The sequence below is a fragment of the Cervus elaphus genome, chromosome X, assembly GCF_910594005.1.
Source record: "Cervus elaphus chromosome X, mCerEla1.1, whole genome shotgun sequence".
Taxonomy (NCBI): domain Eukaryota; kingdom Metazoa; phylum Chordata; class Mammalia; order Artiodactyla; family Cervidae; genus Cervus; species Cervus elaphus.
The window spans coordinates 71,268,300-71,296,225 of NC_057848.1; the positions used below are offsets into that span (position 1 = coordinate 71,268,300).

At 43.8% G+C, this 27,926-nt stretch overlaps 2 protein-coding genes and 1 pseudogene across 2 annotated transcripts in view; all 3 read right to left on the reverse strand.

Moving 5' to 3' along the window:
• Positions 1-19,175, reverse strand: part of TMEM185A (transmembrane protein 185A) — a 41,767-nt gene extending 22,592 nt beyond the window's left edge. Inside the window, exon 1 of the mRNA XM_043894986.1 lies at positions 18,377-19,175. Coding sequence (XP_043750921.1) covers positions 18,377-18,948 — 572 coding nt within the window. The 5' untranslated portion in view covers positions 18,949-19,175. The remainder of the gene's footprint in view (positions 1-18,376) is intronic.
• LOC122688978 overlaps positions 1-27,926 on the reverse strand; it is a 735,084-nt pseudogene that overhangs the window by 33,282 nt on the left and 673,876 nt on the right.
• On the reverse strand, positions 24,322-25,607 carry LOC122688968 (60S ribosomal protein L3-like). The gene has a single exon (XM_043894987.1). The coding sequence runs from the start codon at positions 25,581-25,583 to the stop codon at positions 24,372-24,374; it is 1,212 nt and encodes a 403-aa protein (XP_043750922.1). The 5' UTR covers positions 25,584-25,607; the 3' UTR covers positions 24,322-24,371.

Here is a 27,926-nt window from a genome sequence, read left to right on the forward strand (position 1 = left end):
GGTGAATGACTAAACCAACTGTGATATGGCTATTCAAATGGAATACTACTAGTCAGCAGTAAAAAAGAACAAACTAGGGATGCATGTAACAACATGGATAACCTCAAATGCACTATGCTAAGTAAAATAACTCAGACTGAAAACACAACACACTGTATGACTCCATTTATTTGACATTGTGGAAAAAGCAAAAGTGTAGGGACAGAAAATAGATCAGTGTAGTTACCTGTGGCTGTGCTGGGGGAAAGGATGACTACAAAAGAACACAAGGGAAGTTTCTGCAGTAATGGAACTTTTCCATATTTCTGTCTTTAGGTGGTGCTTCCACAAGTGAATGGGATTATTAAAACTCATAGGATTGAGCACTAAAAATGATAAAACTTACTGCATGTAACACATACTTCAATAATGTTGGCCTATCTATTGACCTATGTACACATCAATGCCTATTTACAGAAAGTCAAGCAGTGTCACTTAAGCCTCACAGCAACACTATGAAGGAAGCACTTTCACTATTCCCACTGTACAGATGGCAAATGAAGGCTTAGGTGTTAAATAACCTGTCCATGCAGATAGTAGCTCACAGGGCTGAGATTCAAATTAAGATCCATTTGACTCCAAAGTCCTTCTAATTGAGTACTATTCAATACTCACTTTACACTAATCTTTCAAAATTCTTGGAAAAGCATCTAGATAAATACATGCTAGTGATTAACAATGATCTCCAGTAGAGAGAATTAAGGACAGTCTTTTCACTCTTGCTATGACTGCCGATTTTTCAGCAAGGTATTGATACATAACTTTTTGCCTTTTCATACTGTGATTACTGCAGATGGTGACTGCAGCCATGAAATTAAAAGGCACTTCCTCCTCGGAAGAAAAGCTATGACCAACCTAGACAGAGTATTAAAAAGTAGAGACATTACTTTACCAACAAACGTCTGTCTAGTCAAAGCTATGGTTTTTCCAGTAGTCATGTGTGGATGTAAGAGTTGGACTATAAAGAAAGCTGAGCACCAAACAATTGATGCTTTTGAACTGTGGTGTTGGAGAAGACTTGAGATTCCCCTGGACTGCAAGGAGATCCAACCAGTCAATCCTAAAGGAAATCATTCCTGAATATTCACTGGAAGGACTGATGCTGAAGCTGAAACTCCAATACTTTGGCCATCTGATGTGAAGAATTGACTCACTGGAAAAGACCCTGACGCTGGGAATGATTGAAGGCAGGAGGAGAAGGGGACGACAGAGGATGAGATAGTTGCACAGGATCACTGGCATGATGGACATGAGTTTGAGCAGGCTCTGGCAGTTGGTGATGGACAGGGAAGCCTGGTGTGCTACATACAGTCCATGGGGTCTCACAGAGTTGGACACGACTGAGCAACTGAACTGAACTGATTGATACATACATGCCCTACCCTTGTATTATGAGAAACAACATAAGAAATTTCAATTGGAAAAAAGGGGGGGATTTCAAGGTGATATGACCCACAACTAGAGGAAAACAATAGAATGGGAAAGACTAGAGAGATACCAAGGGAACATTTCATGCAAAGATGGGCACAACAAAGGACAGAAACAGTATGAACCTAACAGAAACAGAAGAGATTAAGAAGAGGTGGCAAGAATACACAGAAGAACTATACAAAAAAGATCTTAATGACCTGGATAACCACAATGGTGTGATCACTCACCTAGAGCCAGACATCCTGGAGTGCAAAGTCAAGAGGGCCTTAGGAAGCATCACTACGAACAAAGCTAGTGGAGGTGATGGAATTCAATTTGAGCTATTCCAAATCCCAAAAGATGATGCTGTGAAAGTGCTGCACCCAACATGCCAGCAAATTTGGAAAACTCAGCAGTGGCCACAGGACTGTAAAAGGTCAGTTTTCATTTCAACCCCAAAGAAGGGAATGCCAAATATTCAAAATGCCGCACAATTGCACTCATTTCACACGCTAGCAAGGTCATGCTCAAAATCCTCCAACCTCGGCTTCAACAGTATGTGAACTGAGAATTTCCAGACGTACAAGCTGGATTTAGAAAAGGCAGAGGAACCAGAGATCAAATTGCCAATATTCGCTGGATCACAGAAAAAGCAAGAGATTTCTAGAAAAACAACTACTTCTGCTCCATTGACTATGATAAAGCCTTTGACTGTGTGGATCACAACAAACTGTGGAAAATTCTTCAAGAGACAGGAATACCAAACCACCCTACCTGCCTCCTGAGAAACCTGTATGCAGGTCAAGAAGCAAAAGTTAGATCTGGACATGGATCAATGGACTGGTTCCAAACTGGCAAAGGAGTACGTCAAGGCTGTATATTGCCACTCTGGTTATTTAACTTATATGCAGAGTACATCATGGGAAATGCCAGGCTGGATGAAGCTCAAGATGGATTCAAGATTGCCAGGAGAAATATCAATAACCTCAGATATGCAAATGATACCACCCTAATGGCAGAAAGCAAAGAGGAACAAAAGAGCCTTTTGATGAAGGTGAAAAAGGAGAGTGGAAAAGCTGGCTGAAAACTCAACATTCAAAAACTAGTATCATAGCATCTGGTCCCATCACTACAGGGCAAAATCACTGCAGACAGTGACTACAGACATGAAATTAAAAGACGCTTGCTCCCTGAAAGAAAGCTATGACCAAACTCAACAGTGTATTAAACAGCAGAGACATTATTGATAAAGGTCTATATAATCAAAGCTATGGTTTTTCCAATAGTCATGTATGGATGTGACAGACCATAAAGAAGGCTGAACACTGAAGAATTCATACTTTTGAACTGGGTGTTTGAGAAGACTCTTGAGAGTCCCCTGGACTGCAAGGAGATCAAACCAGTCAATCCCAAAGGAAATCAACCCTGAATATTCCTTAGAAGGATTGATACTGAAGCTTAAGCTCCAATACTTTGGCCACCTGATGTGAAGAACTGACTCCTTGGAAAAGACCCTGATGCTGGGAACGATTGAAAGCAGGAGGAGAAGGGGATGACAGAGGACAAGATGGTTGGATGGCAACACCGACTCAGTGGACATGACTTTGAGCAAGCTCCAGGAGATGGTGAAGGACAGAGAAGCCTGGCATGCTGCAGTCCATGGGGTGGCAAAGAGTCAGACATGACTTAGCGACTAAATAACAACAACAAGGACCCACAAAATTTAGCTCAGAAGCTAACCTCCAAGAGTATAAACAACAGTTGGAGGACCATCAAATTTGGAGAGGTTTCTATCTAGAGTATCTATACAGCCTTTTCTTAGAATATTACTAATACTTTCATAGCATTCTCTGCTACAAAACCAGGGTAATATGTACCTCATAAGGTGACTGTGAATATAATATAGTTAATATGAAAAGTGCTTTGTGTAAAGCATTAAATCGGTGGTTATCAAAAATTTTAGTATCAAAAATCTTTTACATTCTTAAAAGTGACTGAGGACTCTAAAGAGCTTTGTTTATATAGGTTATATGTTTGCTATTGCTATCTACTATATAGATTTTAAAACCATTATTCAAAATATTTGTTACTTCATAAAAATAAAAATAATAAACATTATATTAACATAAACAACATAATTTTAATGAAAAAACTTTTTCAAAATTGTTTTTAGAGTTTTGCAATTTTTTAAAATGTCTGTCTTGACTGTGTGTCTATGGAATATATAAAAGCATAATGAGAAGTCCCTCAAAAGAAACACACTAGCACGGGCACATGTGGACATTAGAGTCAAGAACACACAGGAGTAGGACTAGATTAGAGTCTGAGCTTCCCCAGCAACAGGTGAAGAGACCAGCCCAGTATTGGAGGGCATCCTAGGGAGGCGAGGTGGACTGTGACTCACAGCAAGGGAAAAGACATTGACAACTGAGATCAAAGAAAAACATTTATTATTCTTATATTTTTACTAGTTCTGTACTTGCTTCTGGATTTTTTTCTTTTTTCCTTTTTTTCCCTCTGTTGCTGTAGTTGTTGATTTTAACAGTACTATTAAATCTATTTACACTTCTGAGAATTTTTTTTGCTAATCACACCTTTTATTTCCTTTAAATACATCTGCATCTATGGTGGCCTCTTATGATTTTGAGGGTTTTTTCTTTTTTTATTCTTTTTTAATTTTTAAAAATTTATTATTTTTCTACATAGATTATTTTGTTGCTTTTCTTATTCTTTTCCTGTCATATTTATTCTTTAATATATACAAATCTCCTTTATCTACCTCTAACTTTGCTTTTCTATTCTTTCTTTCTTTTCTTTTTCTCACCATGTTTATCAGTCTGTTTTGCTTTCATTGCTTTATTCCCCAGTTGGCATATTGCTTTGGCTTTGTTTTCCAGCTTATGCTTTAATTAGTTTTGTTTTTACCTGGTGGATATCATTTTTGCTTTCCTTTGCTCACAGGGTCAATCTCTTCTACTTTCTTTCTTTCTTTTTTTTGGACTGTTTTGGTTTTGTTTGTATATGTGTGTGTATATATATTCCATTATTTTTGTTAGTATTAGTCTGATTTTGTATTTGCCAATTGTCTGGGGTTTGCATTTTGTTTCTTGTTTTAATACCCTTTAATGTCATAACAAACCACCTGTGGAATCTCTGTTCTCTGGCCAGGATCAGGCCCTGAGCCTTTGGAGTGGGAGCACTGACAAGATACTAGACTACCTGAAAACTTCTAACCCAGGGATTATTAATTAGTAAGAACTCCCACAAAGGCCTCCACCTATATATAAGACCTGGCAGTACTCAACTACCGGCAGAATGCAATGCAGGAAGACTCACCCAAACAACAAACAAGACAAAAACACAAACCCAATCACCAGCAAACAGGATTACCACCTCATACAGTCCTGACCACCAGTGGAAAAAAAAAAAAAAACTTACCTTCTCCCACCAGAGCACAAGCACAAGTCGCACCCAACAGAAGCCTACACAAACCAGTGAATCAACCTTGCCCATCAAGGGCAGAAACCAAGAGGAAGAAGGAATTTGACCTCAAAATCTGGCAAAAGGAGATCTCAAACACAATAAATTAAAAAAAAAAAAGAAGAAAAGAAAAGGCAGAGAAGTATGGTGCAAATGAAGGAACAAACTAAAAACGGATAAGACCAACTAAACAAAGAGGAAATAGGCAAACTACCTGAAAACGAATTCAGAATAATGATAACAAAGATATTCCAAAACCTTGAAAACAGAATGGAGAAAATGCAAGAAGTGATCAACATGATTAAAACAATTGCCAAGGACATAGAAGAAATAAAGATTAAGCAAACAGTGATGAATAACTCAATTACTGAAATTAAAAATACTCTGGAAGGAACCAATAGTAGATCAATGGAAGCAGAAGAATGGATAAGTGAGCTGGAACATAGAATGGTGGAAACAACTGCTAAAGAGCAGAATAATGGAAAAAGAATGAAAAGAATTGAGGATAGCCTCAGAGTTCTCTGGGACAACATTAAACGCAAGAACTTTCAACAGTCAAGTGGGCCTTAGGAAACATCACTACAAACAAAGCTAGTGCAGGTGATGGAATTCCAGCTGAACTATTTCAAATCCTAAAAGATGATGCTGTGAAAGTGCTGCACTCAATATGCCAGCAAATTTGGAAAATGCAGCAGTGGCCACAGGACTGAAAAAAATCAGTTTCATTGCAATCCCAAAGAAAGGCAATGCCAAATAATGTTCAAACTACTGCACAATTGCACTCATCTCACACGCTCACAAGGTAATGGTCAAAATTCTCCAACCTAAGCTTCAACAGTATATGAACTGAGAACTTCTAGACATACAAGCTGGATTTAGAAAAGGCAGAGGAAGCAGAGATCAAATTGCCAACATCCGTTGGATCATAGAAAAAGCAAGAGAATTAAAAAAAAAAATCTGCTTCATTGACTACACTAAAGCCTTTGTGTGGATCACGACAAACTGTGGAAAATTCTCAAAGAGATGGGAATACCAGACCACCTTACTTGCCTCCTGAGAAACCTGTATGCACGTCAAGAAACAACAGTTAGATCTGAACATGGAACAATGGACTGGTTCCAAATTGGGAAAGGAGTGTGTCAAGGCTGTATACTGTCACCCTGCTTATTTAACTCAAATGCAGAGTACATCAAGAGAAATGCCGGCCTGGGTGAAGCATAAGCTGGAATCAAGATTGCTGGGAGAAATATCAATAACCTCAGATATGCAGATGACACCACCCTTATGGCAGAAAGTGAAGAAGAACTAAAGAGCCTCTTGATGAAAGTGAAAGAGGAGAGTGAAGAAGTTGGCTTAAAGCTTAACATTCAAAAAACTAAGATCATGGCATCCAGTCCCATCACTTCATGGCAAATAGATGGGGAAACAATGGAAACAGTGACAGACTTTATTTTCTTGGGCTCCAGAATCACTGCAGACAGTGACTGCAGCCATGAAATTAAAAGACGCTTGCTCCTTGGAAGAAAAGCTATGACAAACCTAGACAGCATAATGAAAAGCAGAGACATTACTTTGCCGACAATAATCCATATAGTCAAATCTATGGTTTTTCCAGTAGTTATGTATGGATGTAAGAGTTGGACCATAAAGAAGGCTGAGTGTTGAAGAACTGATGCTTTTGAACTGTGGTGTTGGAGAAGATTCTTGAGAGTCCCTTGGACTGCAAAGAGATCAAATCAGTCAATCCAAAGGAAACCAATCCTGAATATTCACTGGAATTACTGATGCTGAAGCTACAATACTTTGGCCACCTGATGCAAAGAGCTGACTCATTGGAAAAGATCCTGATGCTGGGAAAGACTGAAGGCAGGAGAAGAAGGGGATGACAGAGGACGAGATGGTTGGATGGCATCACTGACTCAATGGACATGAGTTTGAGCAAGCTCAGGAAAATGGTGAAGGACAGGGAAGCCTGGCATGTTGCAGTCTGTGGGGTGGCAAAGAGTCAGCTACGACTGAGCAACTGAACAACAAGACCAAGGGAACAAGATAAACAGCACAGAGGTAAACCCACACATCTATGGGTACCTTAGTTTTGACAAAGAAGGTAAGAATATACAATGGGGCAAAGATAGTCTCTTCAATAAGTAGTGCTGGGAAAACTGGACAGCCACATGTAAAAAATATGAAATTAGAACCCTTCCTAACACCATACACAAAGATAACCTCAAAATGGATTAAAGACCTAAATGTAAGACCAGAAACTATAAAACTCCTAAAGGAAACACAGGCAGAACACTCTATGACATAAATCACAACAAGATCCTCTATGACCCACCTCCTAGAATAATGGAAATAAAACAAAAATAAACAAGTGGGACCTAACTAAAATTAAAAGCTTTTGCACCGCAAAGGAAACTATAAACAAGGTGAAAAGTCAACCCTCAGAATGGGAAAAAATAATAGCAAATGAAACAACTAACAAAGGATTAATATCAAAATATACAAGCAGCTCATACAAGTCAACATCAGGAAAAAAAAAAACAATCAAAAGCTGGGCAAAAAAACCTAAACAGACATTTCTCCAAAGAAGACATACAGATGGCTAATAAACACATGAAATGCTGCTCAACATTGCTCATTATCAGAGAAATTCAAGTAAAAACTACAATGAGACATTACCTCACACAGGTCAGAACGACCATCATCAAAAAAATCTACAAACAATAAATGCTGGAGAGGGTGTGGAGAAAAGGGAACCCTCTTGCACTATTGGTGGAAACGCAAATTGATACAACCACTATGGAGAATAGTATGGAGATGCCTTAAAAAAACTAGGAATAAAACCACCATGACCCAGCAATCCCACTACTGGGCATATACCCTGAGGAAACCAAAACTGAAAAAGACACGTGTAACCCAAAGTTCACTGCAGCTTTAGTTACAATAGCTAGGACATAGAAGCAACCTAGATATCCATCAACAGATCAAAGGATAAAGAAGTTGTTGTACATATATAGAATGGAATATTTAGTCAGCCATAAAAAGGACCACATTTGAGTCAGTCCTAATGAGGTGGATGAATCTAGAGCCTATCATACAGAGTGAAATAAGTCAGAAAGAGAAAAACAAATACCATATACTAACACATACATATGGAATCTAGAAAGATGGTATTGATGAACCCATCTGCATATCAGCTATGGAGACACAGACATTGAGAACAGACTTATGGACACAGCTGGGTGGGGGAAGGAGAGAGTGGGAGGTATGGAGAGAGTAACATGGAAACATATATTATCATATGTAAAATAGATAGCTAATGGAAATCTGCTGTATGACTCAGGGAACTCCAACCAGGGCTGGATAACAACCTAGAGCAGTGGGATGGGGAGGGAGGTGGGAAGGATGTTCAAGTGGGAGTGGACATGTGTAAGCCTATGGCTGGTTCATGTTCCTCTTTGGTAAAAACCAATGCAATACTGTAAAGCAATTATCCTTCAATTAAATTTTTTTTTAAGTCAAAAAAAAAATGTTTGGCTTCATAGCAGATACCTAGATTATAATATTTATGTCTGCATTCATTCTGTTGACATTGTCTGAGTTCAAGCATGTGAAGAAGAGCTGATGTCACAGAGATATGTCATCAGAAAAAAACTCAGTATTTTAATTGGTCTTTTAGATAATGGTGGATATTTTTCTTCAATAGGACACCAAAACTCAATAAGTAGTAGTTGCTTGATGTGGACTCCGAAACACTATCAATGAACTTTTTTTCTTGACCATGCTGCAAGGCTTACAGGATCTTAGTTCCCAGACTAGGATCTGAACCCAGGCCCTTGGCAATGAAACACCAAGTCCTAACCACCAGGGAATTCCTTCAGTGAATTTTTTATAGTCTGCTACATTAAAATGCACTGGTCTCTCTTGCACTTTGGATGAATCTCTTATCCTTGCATGATTTTAACTCCATATAGGTCAACCAGAAAATATTAGCGCACTGAGTAATGAAGATCTTTAAATGCTGACACATTTCACTATATTATAGCAACAAAAAAAGCACATTAGTTGTTATCACAATCCATTTTATCAGAAGGGCCTCCCTGGCGGCTCAGATGGTAAAGAATCTGCCTGCAATGCAGGAGACCAGGGTTCAATCCCAGGATTAGGAAGATACCCTGGAGAAGGAAATGGTAACCCACTCCAGTATTTTTGCCTAAAGAATTCCATGGACCATAGTCCATGGGGTCACAAAGAGTTGGGCACGACTGAGCAACTTTCACTTTCACTTTTCCTGGCACCAGCTTGATTTGTGCTCAGGTGCCAGCAGTTTACTTACCAGAGTGAAATGGCAACCCAGCAAAAGGGGCCAAGGATGTCTTAGTATTATTATGAAAATAGTTCTGACCTCGCAGATCCCTGGAAAGTTTCTCAAGGCCCCAAGGGGGTCTGTGAAAAACAGTTTGATAACTCCTGCACTAAATATATGTTAGTTATGATTATTCATGCTCAGAAACAAGGGGAGGCCTTTATAAGCTGCCACACAGAGGGAGAGCACAACAACTGAAAGATTCCAAGAGAAGAATGATGTTCCTAGACTTCAAAGAAAAGGGTTTGAGGGGGATTCAAGAGCTAGTAGAAATGGAGTGATCACCAAAAACAGAAAGTTACCAGGTGAGAGAACTTTTTCTCTCTGATAGCACAGGGGGATATCACACAATCTAGAAAATCAGAACCAATTTGTCAACCAAAGCCCTCAGCTACATATATCATTAGCAGAAACAATGGACTGGAAAACAGAAAGGATTTTTAAAAGAAAAAAGTGGATTAGAACATTAACAAATGCAAGGACAATGACAAACACAAGGTTCTTAGGTAAATTAGATAACAGACAGAGGCAAAAATTTTCCAAAAGAGTTTCAGACTATAAAACAATAAATAAATGAGGTGGGGAGAGTAAACCCTGTAAGATAAATACATTATCTTCCCTAAAAGAGTTCTATTACTTAATAGAAGAAAGAGCAGTGGAAATAATGAAAATTAAAATGTTGGAAAAGTATTTAATAATTTTTGACAGAATTGCTGAAGCTGAAACTCCAATACTTTGGCCACCTCATGAGAAGAGTTGACTCACGGGAAAAGACCCTGATGCTGGGAGGGATCAGGGGCAGGAGGAGAAGGGGACAACAGAGGATGAGATGGCTGGATGGCATCATCAACTCGATGGACACGAGTTTGAGTAAACACCGGGAGTTGGTTATGGATAGGGAGGTCTGGGTGCCATGATTCATGGGGTCGCAAAGAGTCGGACACGACTGAACGACTGAACTGAACTGAAAGGGATATTAGACTTCCCTGGTGGCTCAGATGGTAAAGCGTTTGCCTATAATGCAGGAGAACTGGGTTTGATCCCTGGGTTGGGAAGATCCTCTGGAGAAGGAAATGGCAACCCACTCTAGTACTCTTGCCTAGAAAATCGCATGGATGGAGAAGCCTGGTGAGCAACAGTCCATGGGGTTGCAAAGAGTCAGACATGACTGAGCAACTTCACTTTCACTTTTCAAAGGGATATTAAGAGCTCTGGGTCTATTACATGAAAACTTAAAAATATAAGGAAAACAAGGTGACCTTACAAGAGGACAAATAACAACTTATAATAACAAATAATAACAAAATATAACTTCTTCAAATATTGTTGTTGGAGAAATCTAAAGAGGATAAAGTGTTGTGGTATTGGTTTTCTATTGCAGCCATACAAAATTAGCACCAACTTAGTGGCTTAAAAAGCACAAACAGTATCTTTACAGTTTTGAATGTCAAAAGTCTGAAATGGTCTCACTGGGTGAAAATCAAGGTGTCCCCAGGGTTCTGAGCCTCCTGGAGGCTCTATGAGAGAATGTTTCCCTGTCTTACCAGCTTCAAGAAGCTGCTTCCCAGGTGGCTCTAGTGGAAACAACCTGCCCGCCAATGTGGGAGACATAAAAGATGCAGGTTCAATCCCTGGGTCAGGCAGATCCCCTGGAGAAGGGCATGGCAACCCTCTCCAGTATTTTGCCTGGAGAATCCCATGGACAGAGGAGCCTGATGGGCTACAGCCCCTAGGGCTGCAAAGAGTCAGACACGACTGAAGCGACTTAGCACGCACACACAGAAGCTGTTTCAGAGCTGGCTAGTAACCCCCTGCTCCAGTTTCAAAGCTCCAGCACTCCTCCCCACATTGACTCACTCTGACTTCCTCTTCTGCCTCCCTCTTCTACATTTAAGACCTCGGATAATGGGCCCAGCCAGAAAATCCAGAATAATCTCCCCTATTTTCAGGTTAACTGATTGACAACCATAATTCCAGCTGTTACCTTAATTTCCCTTTACTGTGTAATGGAATGTATTTCGAAGTTCCAAGGATTAGGATGTGGGCATATTTGGGGGATAGGTGTCATTATTCTGCTATCACAGGCCTAAAATAAGAAAGATCACTTACTGGATTAAAAAATAAAATCTAAATCTGTTGCAGTCAACAGTCACACTTGCAACCAATGTCAAAAGTCAAACCAACTACAAGAAAGGAGACAACACAGGTTTATCATTATTGAGTAAGGAAAAGAGAAGCAATTTACTAGTAATTTGATAAATTAGATTTCAAAGCAAAAAGCATTCAAATGACGAATAAGGAAAATCTAAATAATGAAAACCTAACAGCATGACCATAAGGCATGGAACTAATCTGACAATATTTCTTTTAAAAATATATAGAAAGCACCATTGCCGGGCTTGGCACCAAGCAGGTAATACACAATAAATGTTAGTTTCCTTTCTTAGATAATGACTAAGCCAAGGATGAAACAGAATTAATACAGAATATTTAAAATACAACTAAACAACTGAAATATCAATATGCCCAGACAGCTGCCAAAGCAAAGCTCAGAGAACATTTATCCACTCGAAAAGTGTAAATCAAAGCAAAAAAGAAAAGAGACAAAAGGAAAACCAGAGAATTGAGTTCCTCTCCAAGAATTTTAAGGGAAAAAAGCAAAGAAGCCAAAATATGGAAATAATAAAAGTAGAAGTAGAAATGTGGAAACAAAATGAAATCAATAAGTAACATGAATAGCTGGCTCCTTGAAAAAACAAACAACTCCAGAGTCAATCAAATAAAACAAATTAATACCATCAGAAATTATAAAATGTTGAATTTATACATGCTTCTAATTGGGAAGAAAAATAATAGTATCTCAACAATACCAATACATTTAAACCCAAGAGAAAAAGATGACTGCCTATTAAATAGGAAATTTCAAAGCTTATTGGCAGGAAGAGATTATGACATAGCAGTAACACAGTGATAGGAAAGTTTACTTTTTAAAAAAAGTCTAAACTTTGGAAGGTGAAAGATTCAGGAGACGCATGATGGTGACAGTTGCACAACAATGTGAACATACTTAATGCCACTGACTTGTACAGATAAATATGGTTAAAACACTATGTTTTATATCCTGTGACTCTTACCACAATAAAAAATCATTAAAAATAAAAAAAATTAAAAGCCTAAACTAGTATGTTACTTTTCAAGAAACTTTCAGACCAGAATCCAAGTATAAAAACAGACTGCTCAATTCTCCACCAATCAGCAAATGGAGGTTCCAGTGGATATTCTGGCACCGAACCACCACTTCCTCAATTTCACTCTTCCAATTACACCTTAAAAATGGTTTTACTACACTCTCATGTGAATCTGTAATGCCAATACAAGATCACTAAGTATAGTCACATGAGTCAAACTACAAAGCTAGTATCCTCTCTGAAATGTACACGGAGCTCTCTGCTTAAGGCTCAAATCCCCTCTCTCCACCTTGGAGTGAGGGGAAAAGGATTTAGGGATGGAGGAAATATACCAAGTAAAGAGATGACACTGTCAGTATAAAGTTTTATTATTTTTTTTTCTACAAGTCAAAAGAATGCAACTGGACTCATACTTTTCTTCCAGTGAAAGCCACTGGCTTTACCTGGAGCAGGCACACACACACACACACACATACATGCTCTGGGTGACACATCCCTGTGAGCACCTGTCTATAACTTCAGAGAATGGCTCCAATTGACAAGCTGCTGACACTCTCCCAACATTTAAAGGAACTGCGCCTCTTACACTGAGCAGAATCTTACAAAGTTTAGTCATTTACTGGCAAGAACACACAAAAGCCAAATAAAAGCAAATGACTCTTGAGGAGGACTAGATAGAGCCCAGGCCTGTGGGAACTGTTTCCCAGCTTTGTGGTTGTGGGGTAGGGGTCACTCTCTCCACACTAGATTGCTCATATATCCACTCATTAAGATAAGGGGATAAGAAAGTCCCTGTAAATGATGAATTTTACCTCTAGTATGACCAAAGAAACCAGTTGTAACAAGCTCATTTAGCAATCATTTTACTCGCTATTAGGTCATAGGTGACAAAGTACAAATCATCAGTTAAATAGAGCCTATCTCCAGAGTTCAGGGATTTCATCTTAAATTCTAGTCTCCTTGTACAGGTATGGCCTATGATCAGGCGACGCAATTGGAAACCCCAAGCTCAATATTGGGAAGCTCCACTTCCAAAGTCCTAGGAAACTATCTAAAATGCCTCTAATCCACTGTCTCTCTCCTATAACAGAGTTCCCAATGGCTCATATCTCTCTGTATCCAACACTCTACACATTTATCGAACCCCTCACCACCCTGCTCTTCAAAGAACTCGTACCCAACAAAAATGTGTGTGTAATTAGCAAGTAATGGGAATGATATTTTCAAAACCAGAAATTCTGCATTCAAGTGAGACTGGTCTCATTTAAACAGTTCCCCTGGGAGGCAGGGCATTAATCCCACTTCAGGGCTCAAGTCATCTTTGGACCTTTCCTCCTGGACTTGCCTTGAGAACCCACAGTCTGTTCTTTTGAATACCCTCAATGGTGCCAAATCTTCACTGACAGTGGATTTTTAGAAATGGCCAAAAGTCAGTCAGAGCTAAGTCTAGTGAATAGGAAGTGTGATCAAACTAATTGGCACTATTTTGGTTAAACAACTGTATATGATTATAAAGCAGTGAGATAGATTTTCTTAGATGATTTGCTTCAAAGGAAAATTTCAGATGAGTAACAAGGGGTATGAGCAATGCAACAGGTATATATTTACCTTTTCCCTAAGTAACTTCTTTGAAAGATAACACTCATTTGGATGTGTCAGCTCAAACACAAGGTTTGCTTTGTTTAATTACCACTCATAAATAGAAGGCTCCTTAGTAAATTGGACCTACTGTGCCATGATTGGGGTGGGGGGCATGTCACTAAATTAGGGGGGGGGGGCATGCATGGTCTACCCAAAAGAGCAAAGGCTTCAGAAGGAGACCAACCTCTTAGAATCCTGACTTGGGCCCTTGCTAACTGTGTGGCTTTAGGGAAGTCACAAGCTAAGACTCTACAAAACGAGGCTGATATCAAACTCACAGGGCTGCTGTAAAGATTCAAGATAATGGGTACCTTGTGCCTGGCACATGGTAGGTGTCGCATAAGTCATAGCTATTATTAACAATAACCTCACTATAATCAACAGGGTTTTCTTACTATAGGTAATCTGAGATGACAGAACAACAAATAAACAGACATTTGGGAGGTTAAGAGTTCATTAACAGTACCAACGTACACTCACCACTGATGCATCTGAAGCATCATTAAAAAAAAAAAACAACAGTAATGTGCCAAAAATATTTACAGGAATTGTGAGCACTATGTAGATAGAGTATTTTAAAATAACATGATGGGTGTTGTCTGCAATGCCCCTACCACATTGACCTTTCACCACTGTCTTAACACACCAGGCCTTCCCATGACCCTGGACCTCTGCATACTTCATCCCTCCTAAGATACCCTCCCTGCACTCTGGTCTGACAAAAGCCTATAAGTCTATCCTTCAGGACCAGGCTGTGGAACCCTCCCTGTTGAACTAGACAGAATTCGTGGCTCTGCCCCTCGTGTTCCCACAGCATATGGTTCTTAGGTTCCTGTCCCTGGAACACCTCATCCTGTGTGAATTTTAATCTGTTTCCATTTCTGCATCTTCTGCTGGGCTTGAGGAGCGTGGCGAGGGACCATGTCCCATTCACAATTGTACTCTGAGCACCCAGCACATTTCTGGCTTGCAGTAGGCACCAGGGAGATATTTGATTAAGGAATGCTTTACTATACTTTACAAACACCTCTTAAAGGCCAGGCAGCTCCCTTTTGTTAATTACCAGCAAGCTTTAACCTCTATAACTAAAAAGAAGCTCATGATCAACCAGTTCTGAGCCAGATGCAACGAGGCAGAAGGTCAGCTGGCACTCCTGCACATCTGAGTGTTGACAGCTGTGAATCATTCTGTCCGTGCCATTTCCCAGAGCGTTGGCAATACAGCAGCAGATTCAGACTCACCAAGATCAAAAGGATGGAAAGGAGATTTGGAGTCATGGCCCCTGCCTTGACTATTGACAGTGACTATTCCTGTGACATACACAGTCTGCAAAGTCAAGGCAGCCACAGTCGGCTTGGTGTCACAGTGTTCCCAGCTCTCCGATGGAAGGGCTGCATTCTGAAGGAGGGAAGGGGGTGACAGGAAAGAGAACCAGGCCGCAGACCATGAGGAAGACAGTGACTCTGCAGAGTGAGTCGTTCATTCATTCATCCATCCCTCCCACAAACACTTTCTGAGCCAGGTAGGCAGGCGACTATAAAGCACAGAGTCAAGTCCCTGCCCCGACAGAGCTACAGCTACCTTTTCACAGGGCAGACAGGCATTAATCAAACAAGCACACAGACAAACACAAGGGTCCAGGCGAGAGCATGGAGGAGGAGCATAGCACCCTATGCACAGGGGTACAAACAGGGCTCAGTGGGCTGGTCCAGGAAGGCAAAAAAGCTGCTCTCAGCAAGCAACAAGTGAGCTGAGATCTCAAGGAGAAACAGGGGTTCACTAGGTCAGGAGGAGAGGGGAACATTCCCAGCAAAGAGAACAGTGTGTGCCAAGGTGCTGGGCTAGGAGGCAGGTGTGGAATGGGCTCTGAATCCCAGGCAGGGGGCAAAGCTGGAGGCCCTGGCACAAGCCCTCAGTTCACTCGAGAGCTCTCTGGCAGGTCCTCCTAGGCATGAAGCAAGACTAAAAATGACAGAACAGTGTCAAAAACAAGGTGTGCCCGTGAGACATAACACACCACCAGCTGAAAACTGGCAGCTGCCAACATGAGCTGGCCACCGTCACAGCAGTCTCCGCTGTGAGGAAACACTGCTCACTTCCACTGACCCACCACACCTTTACACTTCCCAGGGAGCTGTGCATCTCAATCCCTGGAGAACTAAAAGGCTGACAAATATGGTGATGTTTACCATAAAGCTGTTTAGATAGCTGGTGCATGTATGTGTGCTAAGTTGCTTCAGTTGTGTCTGACTCTTTTAGTGACCCCATGGACTGTAGCCCACCAGGCTCCTCTGTCCATGGGGATTGTCCAGGCAAGAATAGTAGACTAGGTGGCCATTTCCTCCTCCAGCGGATCTTTCAAACCCAGGGCTCGAACCTACATCTCTTAGGTCTCCTTCGATGGCAGGCATGTTTTTACCACTAGTGCCACCTGGGAAGCCCTTAGATAGCTGGTATTTGATTATAATTTTCATGTGCAAATTCTGGGAGACGAGGGGAGAAGCTACCGAAAAAAGTGGTTAAGGACATTATCTGTGCAGCACGGTTTTGTTTCGGCAACTGTTAGTTTGATCACTCCAGGCAACTCTTTGTAGCTTTAGAAAGCTCTTGTCACCTTGCAAAATTGTCCTGGAGCTTTCTATTTGTAAAGTGCTTTGCAATCAATCATTAAATTGGCCTCCCTATTCTGCTATGGATAAAATAGATAAGTAAGTGGCCCAAGGACACAAAACAATTCAGATCTTATCGTTCTCATCACCATCGCCAAATACACAAGGCCTATCCAACTCTGCCAACCCGGAGATCAACCCTAATCCCTACCTAGGAGCAGCAGAGGAAGGCGATGCATGTAGTCAGTTCTCTGCTACCTGCTCTCAACAAGCTCCTCTATGCAGAGCATCTTGAAGGCCAACAGTGATAATGACTGCACTGGGAAGGGCACACTGGCACTTCAGACTAGACAGAAGACGAACAGGACAGAGCTCAAAGAGGAGTAAGAGCGCTCAGGAAGTCACAATGGCTCGCAGCTTAAAATGCCACCATCCCTAAGGAGATGGCACTCCCAACACACACACACACACACACACACACACACACACTCTCATCCTCTATCTCTAACCCCAAGACTTCCCTGCATCCCCCACAAGCAGCCTGGACAGTGGTCTCTCCTGGGCTGCCACAGTACAACACTGCACACTGCCATAAGTCGTCTATTTCCCTGCCCTTCTCCATTCCCATGGGCCCTCCCAGCATCTGAAACCCCCAGCCCAGAACCCAGCATAGGAAAGGTTCATCGAGTGCGTGGCTTCCAACCAGCAAATATGAGACACGGCACTCCCTTCACAGGGCAGTGGACTTCAGAGGTCAGCTAGACCAACTCCTTATTTTTCACATAAGCAGAGAAGCCCCCAGTTACATATGGCCTGGTCTCCAATCCAGGTCTTTGGGCTCAGTTTAGTTCCACATTTTACAAGTGGCTCCTATGTGTGTCAGACACTACCGGGCCTGTTGGGAATAGAGAACTGAGCAGGAGACCGTCTCTGCTTTAGGGAGTTCACAGTCTGAGGAGGTAAGAGAGTTACAGAACACTTGGGCAAGTGCAAGGAGAGACGCTCGATTCCTTAGCCTGAGTGCCTTCCATCCTGTCCACTCCCTAGTCCCCATCTGGGAAACAGAACGGCAATATCTACTTCCTGCAAATAAACATATAATCAAGACTGCTGAGACAACACGCACGGAAAATTGTCAGGTTTACCCCCCAGAAAGCATTACGTAAGGTCCCGCCATACCCTGACACGGACTCCAAGGATTCAACAGTATTTCAGGTATCAGTTCCACAAAGAAGCAAACAAGCGAGGTATGGGCAAACGTCCAAGGCAAACCTCAAGGGCTGGGAGAAACTGGAGGAAACAGCTGGGGTGGGGGGTAGGGGTGTCGGGTCAAGTGAAGCGGCCCTGGCCCGGGGAACGGAGGCAGGCAGTGGGTGCCAGAAGATGGAGTGGTGAGAGGGAAGTTGGGACAACGACAAGGGAAGGCGAGCAGAGGGGCGTGGGGTTCCGGCAAGGCTGGGGCCGCGGCCGAGAGGTTCTAGAAGGGACGGTGGGCCGGAGGTTGAACGTAGCGGACGCGGGAGGAGCAGCGGGGCGGCGCCGAGGCCGATCGGTTTTCCGAGGAGGCTCGGGCAGGCCCCGTCGCCCACCGCGGCAACACGGCCGCCGCGCCTCCCCAAGCCGTGCGGGCGGCGCCTCACCTCGGGTTGAAGTCCTGGAAGAGGCCCCTCAGGTTCATGGCGGAGAACTCACCGCGGCGTCCTCCTCCTCCTCCCCCCGCCCCCCCGCGCAGCGCGGTCTTCGCGTTACAGCGGGTACATGGTGCCAGCGCCGGCCGCGTAACCGTCGTCGCCGCCGCCGCCTCCCGGAGAAACCTGAGCCGCACCTCCCTCCCCTCCTTCCGGGCTTCCGTAAGGCCGTTGCGCATGCGCCCTGAGCCCCGCCCCGCCGCCCCGAGGAGCGAGGTGGGCCACGCGCGACGCCGGTCTCCTGGCTCCCGGCAAGCGAAGGTCCCGGCCCTCGGCCCCGCGCCGGGCCAAGGAGACGGCGGGGACGACGGAGGCCGGAGGGACAGGGGACCCGGGGGGAGGGCGTGGAGAACCAAACAGGGCTGCTGACTCTGCGCAGGCCCATGGGGAGGGAGAGGTTCGCCCGGGAGTCCCACGGGGAGGTCTTCGCTGACCCCTGACACCTTGGCCCGCGCTGCCTTATGGAGGTTTCCCTCTGCGAGAACTGAGCCTTGAGGGTAGTGACCCCGGGAAACACGTTTCATTTTGGCGATCTCCTCCCAGGCTTCACCTGTCAAACGTGTCAATGACTGCTTCTCAACTTCCCTCCCAAGGCCCACGTCAGCGCGTGGAGATATGCTGGCCGTCCCAAACTCAGGCTACCCTGCTCCAAAGTCATCCGCCCTCCCTGCGGCCTTCCCATCCTCGGTTGCCTCTGCGTTGGGAGCAGACCTAGTCACCGGCTTGTTTGCAAGGTGGGGTGCCCAAACTGGAAATCTGGAAGTCATCCTGGCTTTGCTAACCTAGTTCAAAGTCTCCTTGGCTCCTGCCTAGACTCTGTGGTCGCCTCCCACCTGGCCCAACTCTTCCTCGGCTCTGAGCCATCCTATTTATAACTACCGGGTTCATTTTCCTTGGGCAAGTTAACATCTTTGAGCCTCATTTTTTTCTCCTCTGCAAAACGGAGATAATAAAACTTACTTCCTAAACTTGGCAAGATTCGGTGAGATAGCGTGCATAACACACTGCCTGGTGCACACTTGGTGCTCAGAGAACACTGTTGCTATCTGGTGCTTCTGCAGGGGCCTCTCTTCAGGGAGTTTGTTTACTTTTGGAATTAAAGAGCAGAATAAGCTCGAGCAGGTGGCCTGGTCTACCTTCTTCACTTCCGGGCTGATATGAGTTTTCCATGGGCACAGGAATACCTTAGACATTAGTCTCATATCATTATGGGTAATAGTTATACTTTGTTACAATTGCAGTTTCTCAAATGGCAATTTTATAGGACTTAGCCCTGGAGGCAGCTTGAGAATATCACAATTATGAGAGTCATATTTTGCCATGATGTATTACCTTTCTTCTGAGAACTTGCAAAACATTTCACAAGTGGTAATTAGGCTTCCCAAACCCACTAGGGAGTGGGTATTATTATATGAGCTGTTTTTAAGGATGAGTGACCTTAATCAAGTTTGTTAGCTTTTGAAGCACCAGAGGACTGTCCTAGAGTTTGAGTCTATCTCCCCAGCCCATCCTTCCAGTAGAGTCCTTTGTCTACCCCTGAGAAGATTCTCAATGAACATAGAAATACAGAAGGGAAAGCTGAGGCACAGAAAAGCTTGTATAATGTGCCTTGAACTACCCAGCAACTAAGGATGTAGGATTTAGGGTTCCTGACAAACCTGCAGCCCACACTCTGCAAAAAAAAAAGAGATACTTGCCAGTGACCAGATTGGCCAGCACCACTTCCTTACTAGTGGCCTCACTCCAAACAGGCATTAAGAGTGAGATTGTTGGTCAGTTAAGACACTTGAGTACCAGGTACTGTTGCCCTTTCAAGAGATTCGTGGACAGAGACCAAACGGGCTGCTCAGACTCCAGAGCCTTGAGAGCAGGCACTACTTTGGTGAGGTCCCAGAGGATCTCAGAGCTGAGCCACTGCTCTGTAGGTCTGCAGTAGCCCCCACCTCCAAAATGATCAGCCTCTGGGGGCTGCCTAGCCTGGGGGAACAGGATGCCAATGCACAAACAACTGTCACTGTATTCTTTTGCCCTGACAAGCCAAATTGCCGAGGGAGCATAGAGGCCTGTCTATGAGAACATACAGGAAAAATTGGACTACCCAAGCCTCCCATCTTGAACCTTTGAGAAGTGGAGGTACCTGGACTGCCTCAACTTCACTGGTGGCCCTGCCATGTATTTTCCTGGGGCTCCTATGGAAATAAGATTCAGAGCATCCAGGTGACCCTCTTGTCCTCTTTCCAACAAGTACAAAAGACCCTGCTGCCAATCTGCTGCCCACTTCATACCCATCACTCCGTGTCTGGCCCTGTGCAGCAACCCAAAGCTTCAATGGCCTGTGTGGACAAATCCATGAGTGACCCGAGCATTGAGGAAAGCCCCTGAGCCATGCAAAGGATGACACCTTCATTATCTCCTCTAGCCAACCTGGACTGGCTACCACATTTTAGGGCCACCTTACTTAGAGGCTCTGGATAATCTTCATACAAAGGCCTAAAATGGTTCTGGATTGAAAAGGCATGAACCCCAAGTAAACCAGAAAGCATATCCATGTGGCTTTGGAGTGGACATGTGTTACTGGGTTCAAGAAACTTCAGTGTATATCTGAACCATGCTTTTAAAGACCACCTTGGATTTATGCTACTCTTCGGACAAGTAGGTGACTTTTCCAATTCAACATTCACATTGACTCCAATGTGATGGGTAGAAGGTGAGCTTCTGAAGAGCAGGGCCCTAAAAGGAGCCAATGCTGCCTTCAGACACTCTGGTCATGGAAGACCTGGGTCAGGGAACAAAATAGTTGTGGCCCAGCTGTCCGTGCCACCAGGGCTGCTCCCCCAGGCCACCACAGCAACAGAATGAAGGGGACACAGAGGACTCAGACCAGTGTCACTGTCCCTCCAGTGGAGAGAGGGACAGCTAGGAGCCAATGCCAGGCCGGCTGGGGGACAGGGCCTGCCCCAGGGTTCCTGGGGGACCTGCTTGACAGCTTCTTCAGCCAGGCTGGCCCTTGTTGTTGTTGTTCAGTCCTCCAGTTGTGTCTGACTCTTTGTGACCCATGGACTGCAGCACGCCAGACTTTCCTGTCCTTCATTATGTCCCAGAGTTTGCTCAAATTAATATCCATTGAGTTGGTGATGCCATCAAACCATCTCATCCTCTACCACCCTCTTCTCCTCCTGCCCTCAATCTTTCCCAGCATCAGGGTCTTTTCCAATGAGTTGGCCCTTTGCATAAGGTGGCCAAAGTATTGGAGCTTCAGCATCAGTCCTTCCAAGGAATATTCAGGATTGATTTCCTTTAGGATTGACTGGTTTGATCTCCTTGCTCTCCAGGCGACTCTCAAGAGTCTTCTCCAGCATCACAGTTCAAAAGCATCAATTTTTTGGCATTCAGCCTTCTATATCGTCCAACTCTCACATCCGTATATGAGTACTGGAAAAATCACAGATTTGACTAGACAGACCTTTTTAGGCAAAGTGAGGGCTCTGCTTTTTAATATGCTGTCCAGGTTTGTCACAGCTTTTCTTTGAAGGAGCAAGTGTCTTAATTTCATGCCTGAGGTCACCATTTGCAGTGATTTTGGAACCCAGAAAAATAAAGTCTGTCACTGTTTTCATGGTTTCCCCATCTATTTGCCATGAAGTGATAGGAAAAGATGCTATGATCTTAGTTTTCTGTTGAGTTTTAAGCCAGCTTTTTCACTCTCCTCTTTACCTTCATCAAGAGGCTCTTTAGTTCCTCTTCATTTTCTGCTATTAGAGTGGTATCATCTGCTTATCTGAGGTGGTTATTTCTCCCAGAAATCTTGATTCCAGTTTGTGCTTCATCCAGCCTGACATTTCCCATGATGTACTCTGCATATAAGTTAAATAAGTAGTAGAGTGACAATGCACAGCCTTCACGTACTCCTTTCCCAATTTGGAACCAGTCCATTGTTTCATGTTCGGTTCTAACTATTGCTTCTTGACCTGCATACAGGTTTCTCAGGAGGCAGGTAAGGTGGTCTGGTATTCCCATCTCTTTAAGAATTTTCCACAGTTTGTTGTGATCCACACAGTCAAAGTCTTTAGTGTAGTCAATGAAGCAGAAGTACATATTTTTCTGGAATTCTCTTGCTTTCTCCATAATCCAACAGATGTTGGCAATTTGATCTCTCATTTCTCTGCCTTTCCTCAGTCCATCTTGAACATCTGGAAGTTCTTGCTTCACGTACTGTTGAAACCTAGCTTGAAGGATTTTGAGCATTACTTTGCTAGCATGTGAAATGAGTGCAATTGTGCGGTAGTTTGAACATGCTTTGACATTACCCTTCTTTGGGATTGGAATGAAAACTGATCTTTTCCAGTCTTGTGGTCACTGCTGAGTTTTCCCAATTGGCTGCCATATTGAGTCCAGCACATTCACAGCATCATCTTTTTGGAGTTGAAATGGCTCAGCTGGAATGGGAAAAATAAGAGATCTCTTCAAGAAAATTAGAGATTTTTCATGCAAATTCAGGCACAATAAAGGACAGAAACAGTATGGACCTAACAGAAGCAGAAGAAATCAAGAAGAGGTGGCAAGAATACACAGAAGATCTATACAAAAAAGATCTTAATGACCCAGATAATCACTATGGTGTGATCACTCACTTAGAGCCAGATATCCTGAAGTGCAAAGTCAAGTGGGCTTTAGGGAGAATCACTACAGACAAAGCTAGTGGATGTGATGGGATTCCAGCTGAGCTACTTTAAATCCTAAAAGATAATGCTCTAAAAGTGCTGCACTCAATATGCCAGTAAATTTGTAAAACTCATCAGTGGCCACAGGATTGGAAAAGATCAGTTTTTATTCCAATCCCAAAGAAGGGCAATAGCAAAGCGTGTTCACTCTACCACACAATTGCACTCATTTCACCTACCAGCAAAGTAATGTTCAGAATTCTCTAATTCTCTAAGCTAGGCTTCAACAGTACGTGAACTGAGAAATTCCAGATGTACAAGCTGGATTTAGAAAAGGCAGAGGAACCAGAGATCAAACTACCAACATCCGTTGGATCATTGGAAAAGCAAGAGAATTCCAGAAAAATATGTACTTCTGCTCCATTGACTATGCTAAAGACTTTGACTGTGTGGATCACAACAAACTGTGTAAAATTCTTAAAGAGATGGGAATACCAGACCACCTTAGATTAGACCTCCTGAGAAACCTGTAAGCAGGTCAAGAACAGTTAGATCTGAATTTGGAACAATGGACTGGTTCCAAATTGGGAAAGGAGTGATTCAAGGCTATATATTGTCATTCTGCTTATTTAACTTATGTGCAGAGTACATCATGGGAAATGCCAGGCTGGATGAATCACAAGCTGGAATCAATATTGCTGGGAGAAATATCAATAACCTCAGATATGCAGATGACACCATGCTTATGGCAAAAGGTGAAGAGGAACTAAAGAGCCTCTTGATGAAGGTGAAAGAGGAGAGTGAAAAAGCTGGCTTAGAACTCAACAGAAAACTAAGATCATGACATCCGGTCCCATAACTTCATGGCAAATAGATGGGAAAACAATGGAAACAGTGACATACTTTATTTTGGGGGGCAGATGGTGACTGCAGCCATGAAATTAAAAGACACTTGTTCCTTTGAAGAAAAGCTATGACAAATCTAGATAGCATATTAAAAAAGCAGAGACATTGCTTTGCCAACAAAGATCCGTATAGTCAAATCTATGATTTTTCCAGTAGTCATGTATGGATGTGAGAGTTGAACCATAAAGAAGGCTGAATGGCAAAAAAATGATGCTTTTGAACTGTGGGTTGGATAAGACTCTTGAAAGTCCCTGGAACTGTAAGGAGATCAAACCAGTCAATCCTAAAGGAAATCAGTCCTGAATTTTCTTTTTTTTTTTTTTTTTTTTCCACTGGAAAATAATTTTATTGAGATTCTACCAGCTGTACAATCTGTTCTATTAGGCCCCTTCTTCCTTGGCAATTCGGTCCTTCTTAAGTGGTCCCATAAAGGCTTTCTTCTCCTCCACAGTCTGGAAGCGACCGTGACCAAATTTGGAAGTGGTGTCAATAAATTTGAGGTCAATCTTCTCCAGGGCCCGGCGTTTGGTCTGCACCAGCAAGGACTTGCGCAGAGTGAGCTCTCGCTTCTTGGTTCCCACCACACAGCCTTTGAGCATGACGAAGTCATTGGTCACCTCACCGTAGTGGACAAAGCCGCCCAGAGGGTTGATGCTCTTGTCAGACAGATCGTAATCAGTAGAGGCATTGTTCTTGATCAGTTTGCCGTCCTTGATGAGGTAGCCCTGACCAATCTTGTAGATCTTCTTGTTGATCTCAGTGCGGTGATGGTAGCCTTTTTGCCCAGCCCGAGCCACAGAGAAGGCCACCCGGGCGGGATGCCAAGCCCCAATACAGGCAACCTTGCGCAGCCCTCGGTGGGTCTTACGGGGTAGCTTCTTGGTGTGCCAACGGCTGGTGACCCCTTTGTAGCCTTTGCCCTTGGTCACCCCAATGACATCAATCATCTCATCCTGGCCAAATACTTGGTTGACAGGGACCTGCTGCTCAAGCCTCTCGCGGGCCCAGTCCAGTTTCTCAGCCACAGTGCCTCCGTTCACCTGGATCTCCATGAGGTGGGCCTTCTTCTGGCGCAGAGGAAGCAGGCGCATCTGGGTGTGGGCAATGACACGGATGACCTGACAATACTTCTTCATGCTGCTGAAGTCCCTCTCCAGTTGCTTCTTGCCATCTACGTCCTGCCACTTCTTGCAGTATTTGGTGAAGGCCTTCTTCTTAGATTTATGCCAGTTCTTGTAGAAGCGCCTTTTGCACTCGTCGCTGATATGCTCAGCAAAGATGGTCTTAAAGGTCCGGAGGCCTCGGGGTGTTTCCACGTAGCCCACGATGCCCACAATCACCATGGGCGGAGTCTCCACGATGGTCACAGCCTCCACAACTTCCTTCTTGTTCACCTTGGACCCTGGCCTATCGACCTCCCTCACAATGTGGGTCATGCCAGCCTTGTAGCCGAGGAAGGCGGTGAGGTGCACGGGCTTGGAAGAGTCATCCTTGGGGAAGCTCTTCACCTTCCCGCGGTGCCGGCTGCTGCGCTTCCGAGGCAGGAAGCCCAGGGACCCGTGCCTGGGAGCGGAGAACTTTCTGTGAGACATCCTGCCGTCGGAAGCTGCCGGTAGAGCAGTCCTGAATTTTCATTGTAAAGACTGATACTGAGTCTGAAGCTCCAATACTTTGGCCACCTGATGCAAAGAGCTGACTCATTGGAAAAGACCCTGATGCTTGGCAAGATTGAAGGCAGGAGGAGAAGGGGATGACAGAGGAGATGGTTGGTTGGCATCACTGACTCAATGGACATGAGTTTGAGCAAGCTCCAGGTGATAGTGAAGGACAGGGAAGCCTGTCATGCTGCAGTCCATGGGGTGGCAAAGAGTTGGATATGACTGTTCAACTGAACAACAACTGGAATTCCATCACCCTTACTAGCTTTGTCCATGGTAATGCTTCCTAAGGTCCACTTGACTTCACATCCCAGATGTCTTTCTCCAGCTGAGTGGGTCACACCATCGTGGTTATCCGGGTCATTAAGACCTTCTTTGTGCAGGTCTTCTGTGTATTCTTGCCACCTCTTCTTAATCTCTTTTGTTTCTGTTAGGTCCATACTGTTTCTGTCCTGTGTTGTGCCCATCTTTGCATGAAATTGTCCCTTGATAACTCCAGTTTTCTTGAAGAGATCTCTAGTCTTTCCCATTCTACTCTTTCCCTCTATTTCTTTGCACTGTTCACTTAGAAGGCTTTCTTATCTCTTCTTGCTACTCTTGAGTACTCTGCATTCAGTTGGGTACATCTTTCCCTTTCTCCTCTGCCTTTCACTCGTCTTCTTTTCTCAGCTATTTGTAAAGCCTCCTCAAACAACCATTCTGCCTTCTTACATTTCTTTTTCTTTGGGATTATTTTAGTCATCGCCTCCTGTACAATGATGCAAACCTTTGTCAATAGTTCTTCAGGCATTCTGTCTACCAGACCTAGTCACTTGAATCTATTTGTCACCTTAACTGTATGATCATAAGGGATTTGATTTAGGTCATACCTGAATGGCCTATTGGTTTTGCCTACTTTCTTCAATTTAAGTCTGAAGTTTGCAATAAGGAGTTCATGATCTGAGCCACAGTCAGCTCCATGTTTTGCTTTTGCTGACTGTATAGAGCTGCTCGATCTTCAGCTGCAAATAATATAATCAATCTGATTTAGATATTGATCATCTGGTTATGTTCAGGTGTAGAATCATCTCTTGTGTTGTTGAAAGGGTGTCCGCTATGACAAGTGCTTTCTCCTGACAAAGCTCTGTTCACCTTTGTCCTGCTTAATTTTGTACTCCAAGGCCACACTTGCCTGTTACTCCAGGCATCTCTTGACTTCCTACTTTTGCATCCCAATTCCCTATGATGAAAAGGACATCTTTTTTTGGTGTTAGTTCTGGAAGGTCTTGTAAGTCTTCATAGAACTGTTGACTTCAGCTTCTTTGGCTTGAGTGGTTGGGGCGTGAATTGCATTACTGTGCTGGCCCTCTCGACCTGAAATTCTGCACTCTTGAGTTCCTGCAAGGGCACATCCTGAATGCCACCAAAGAGAAAATCCCTGGAGTCCCCAAGACTTCACTTATATGATGCACCCCCCCACGCCCACGCCCACTTCCAGAGAGGGCCCTTTGTTTCTGGCTCCTTTAGCTAGACTCCATAAGTGCCTAGTCTTTTGTGCCCTGAGAGCTCCTTGGTAGAGGCTGGGTTTGGGGGCTTGAGGAGCTCAGGGAGGGGCTTCCATTCCGCTTGAACTTCCCCCCCACCCACTACATCTTCCTTCAGAGCTCAGAAGGGCCACCCCTTGCTGGGAGGAGACCCTTAGGATTAGCATATGGCCACTGCTGGGACAAGAGGGAGGGGTGTGTCCAGGCCCCTCTGGCCGTCTTGTCACTTGTCCCTGGGAGCCAGTGGATGAACACCTCTCCTGAAGCAAGCTACCCACTAAAGCAAGCAGGGGCCGTTTCCTATTGGAAGGTCAAGTAGGGAGGCTGTGTCTGGGCCTCTAGAGCCACCAGGATGTCCCTGTGGCTTCTGCTGTGGACCTCTCTTTCCACCAGAGGCTCCAGGAAAATATCCCAGGTAGGGAAGGAGGCTTCTGGGCCTCTGAGAAGCACCACTCGGAACAGTCAAGCAGCTGTAGACATTTGTCAGATGGATAGATTGCTCTGTCACAGTCTCCCATCTACAGTGGGATCCTGCCACCTCCTAAAATGTTTTCTCCAGCCCCACGCACAGCACTCCACCCTGCTCTGACCTCTCTGCATTATAAGGGGGTGGTGCTCTCCCCAAACTCTGTGTCCTGACAGCTCAGCCTCCCTGCAGCCCCTTAGATCATAGGTGCTCAGGAAATGAATTTGGGAGTCCAACCTACACAAGAGCCATGCTAGCAAGCAGTTCCCCCGCACCCTAGATCTCACC

Excerpts from the sequence above, each read along its gene's own strand:
- LOC122688968 (XM_043894987.1), bottom strand. The coding sequence starts at position 25,583 with ATGTCTCACAGAAAGTTCTCCGCTCCCAGGCACGGGTCCCTGGGCTTC.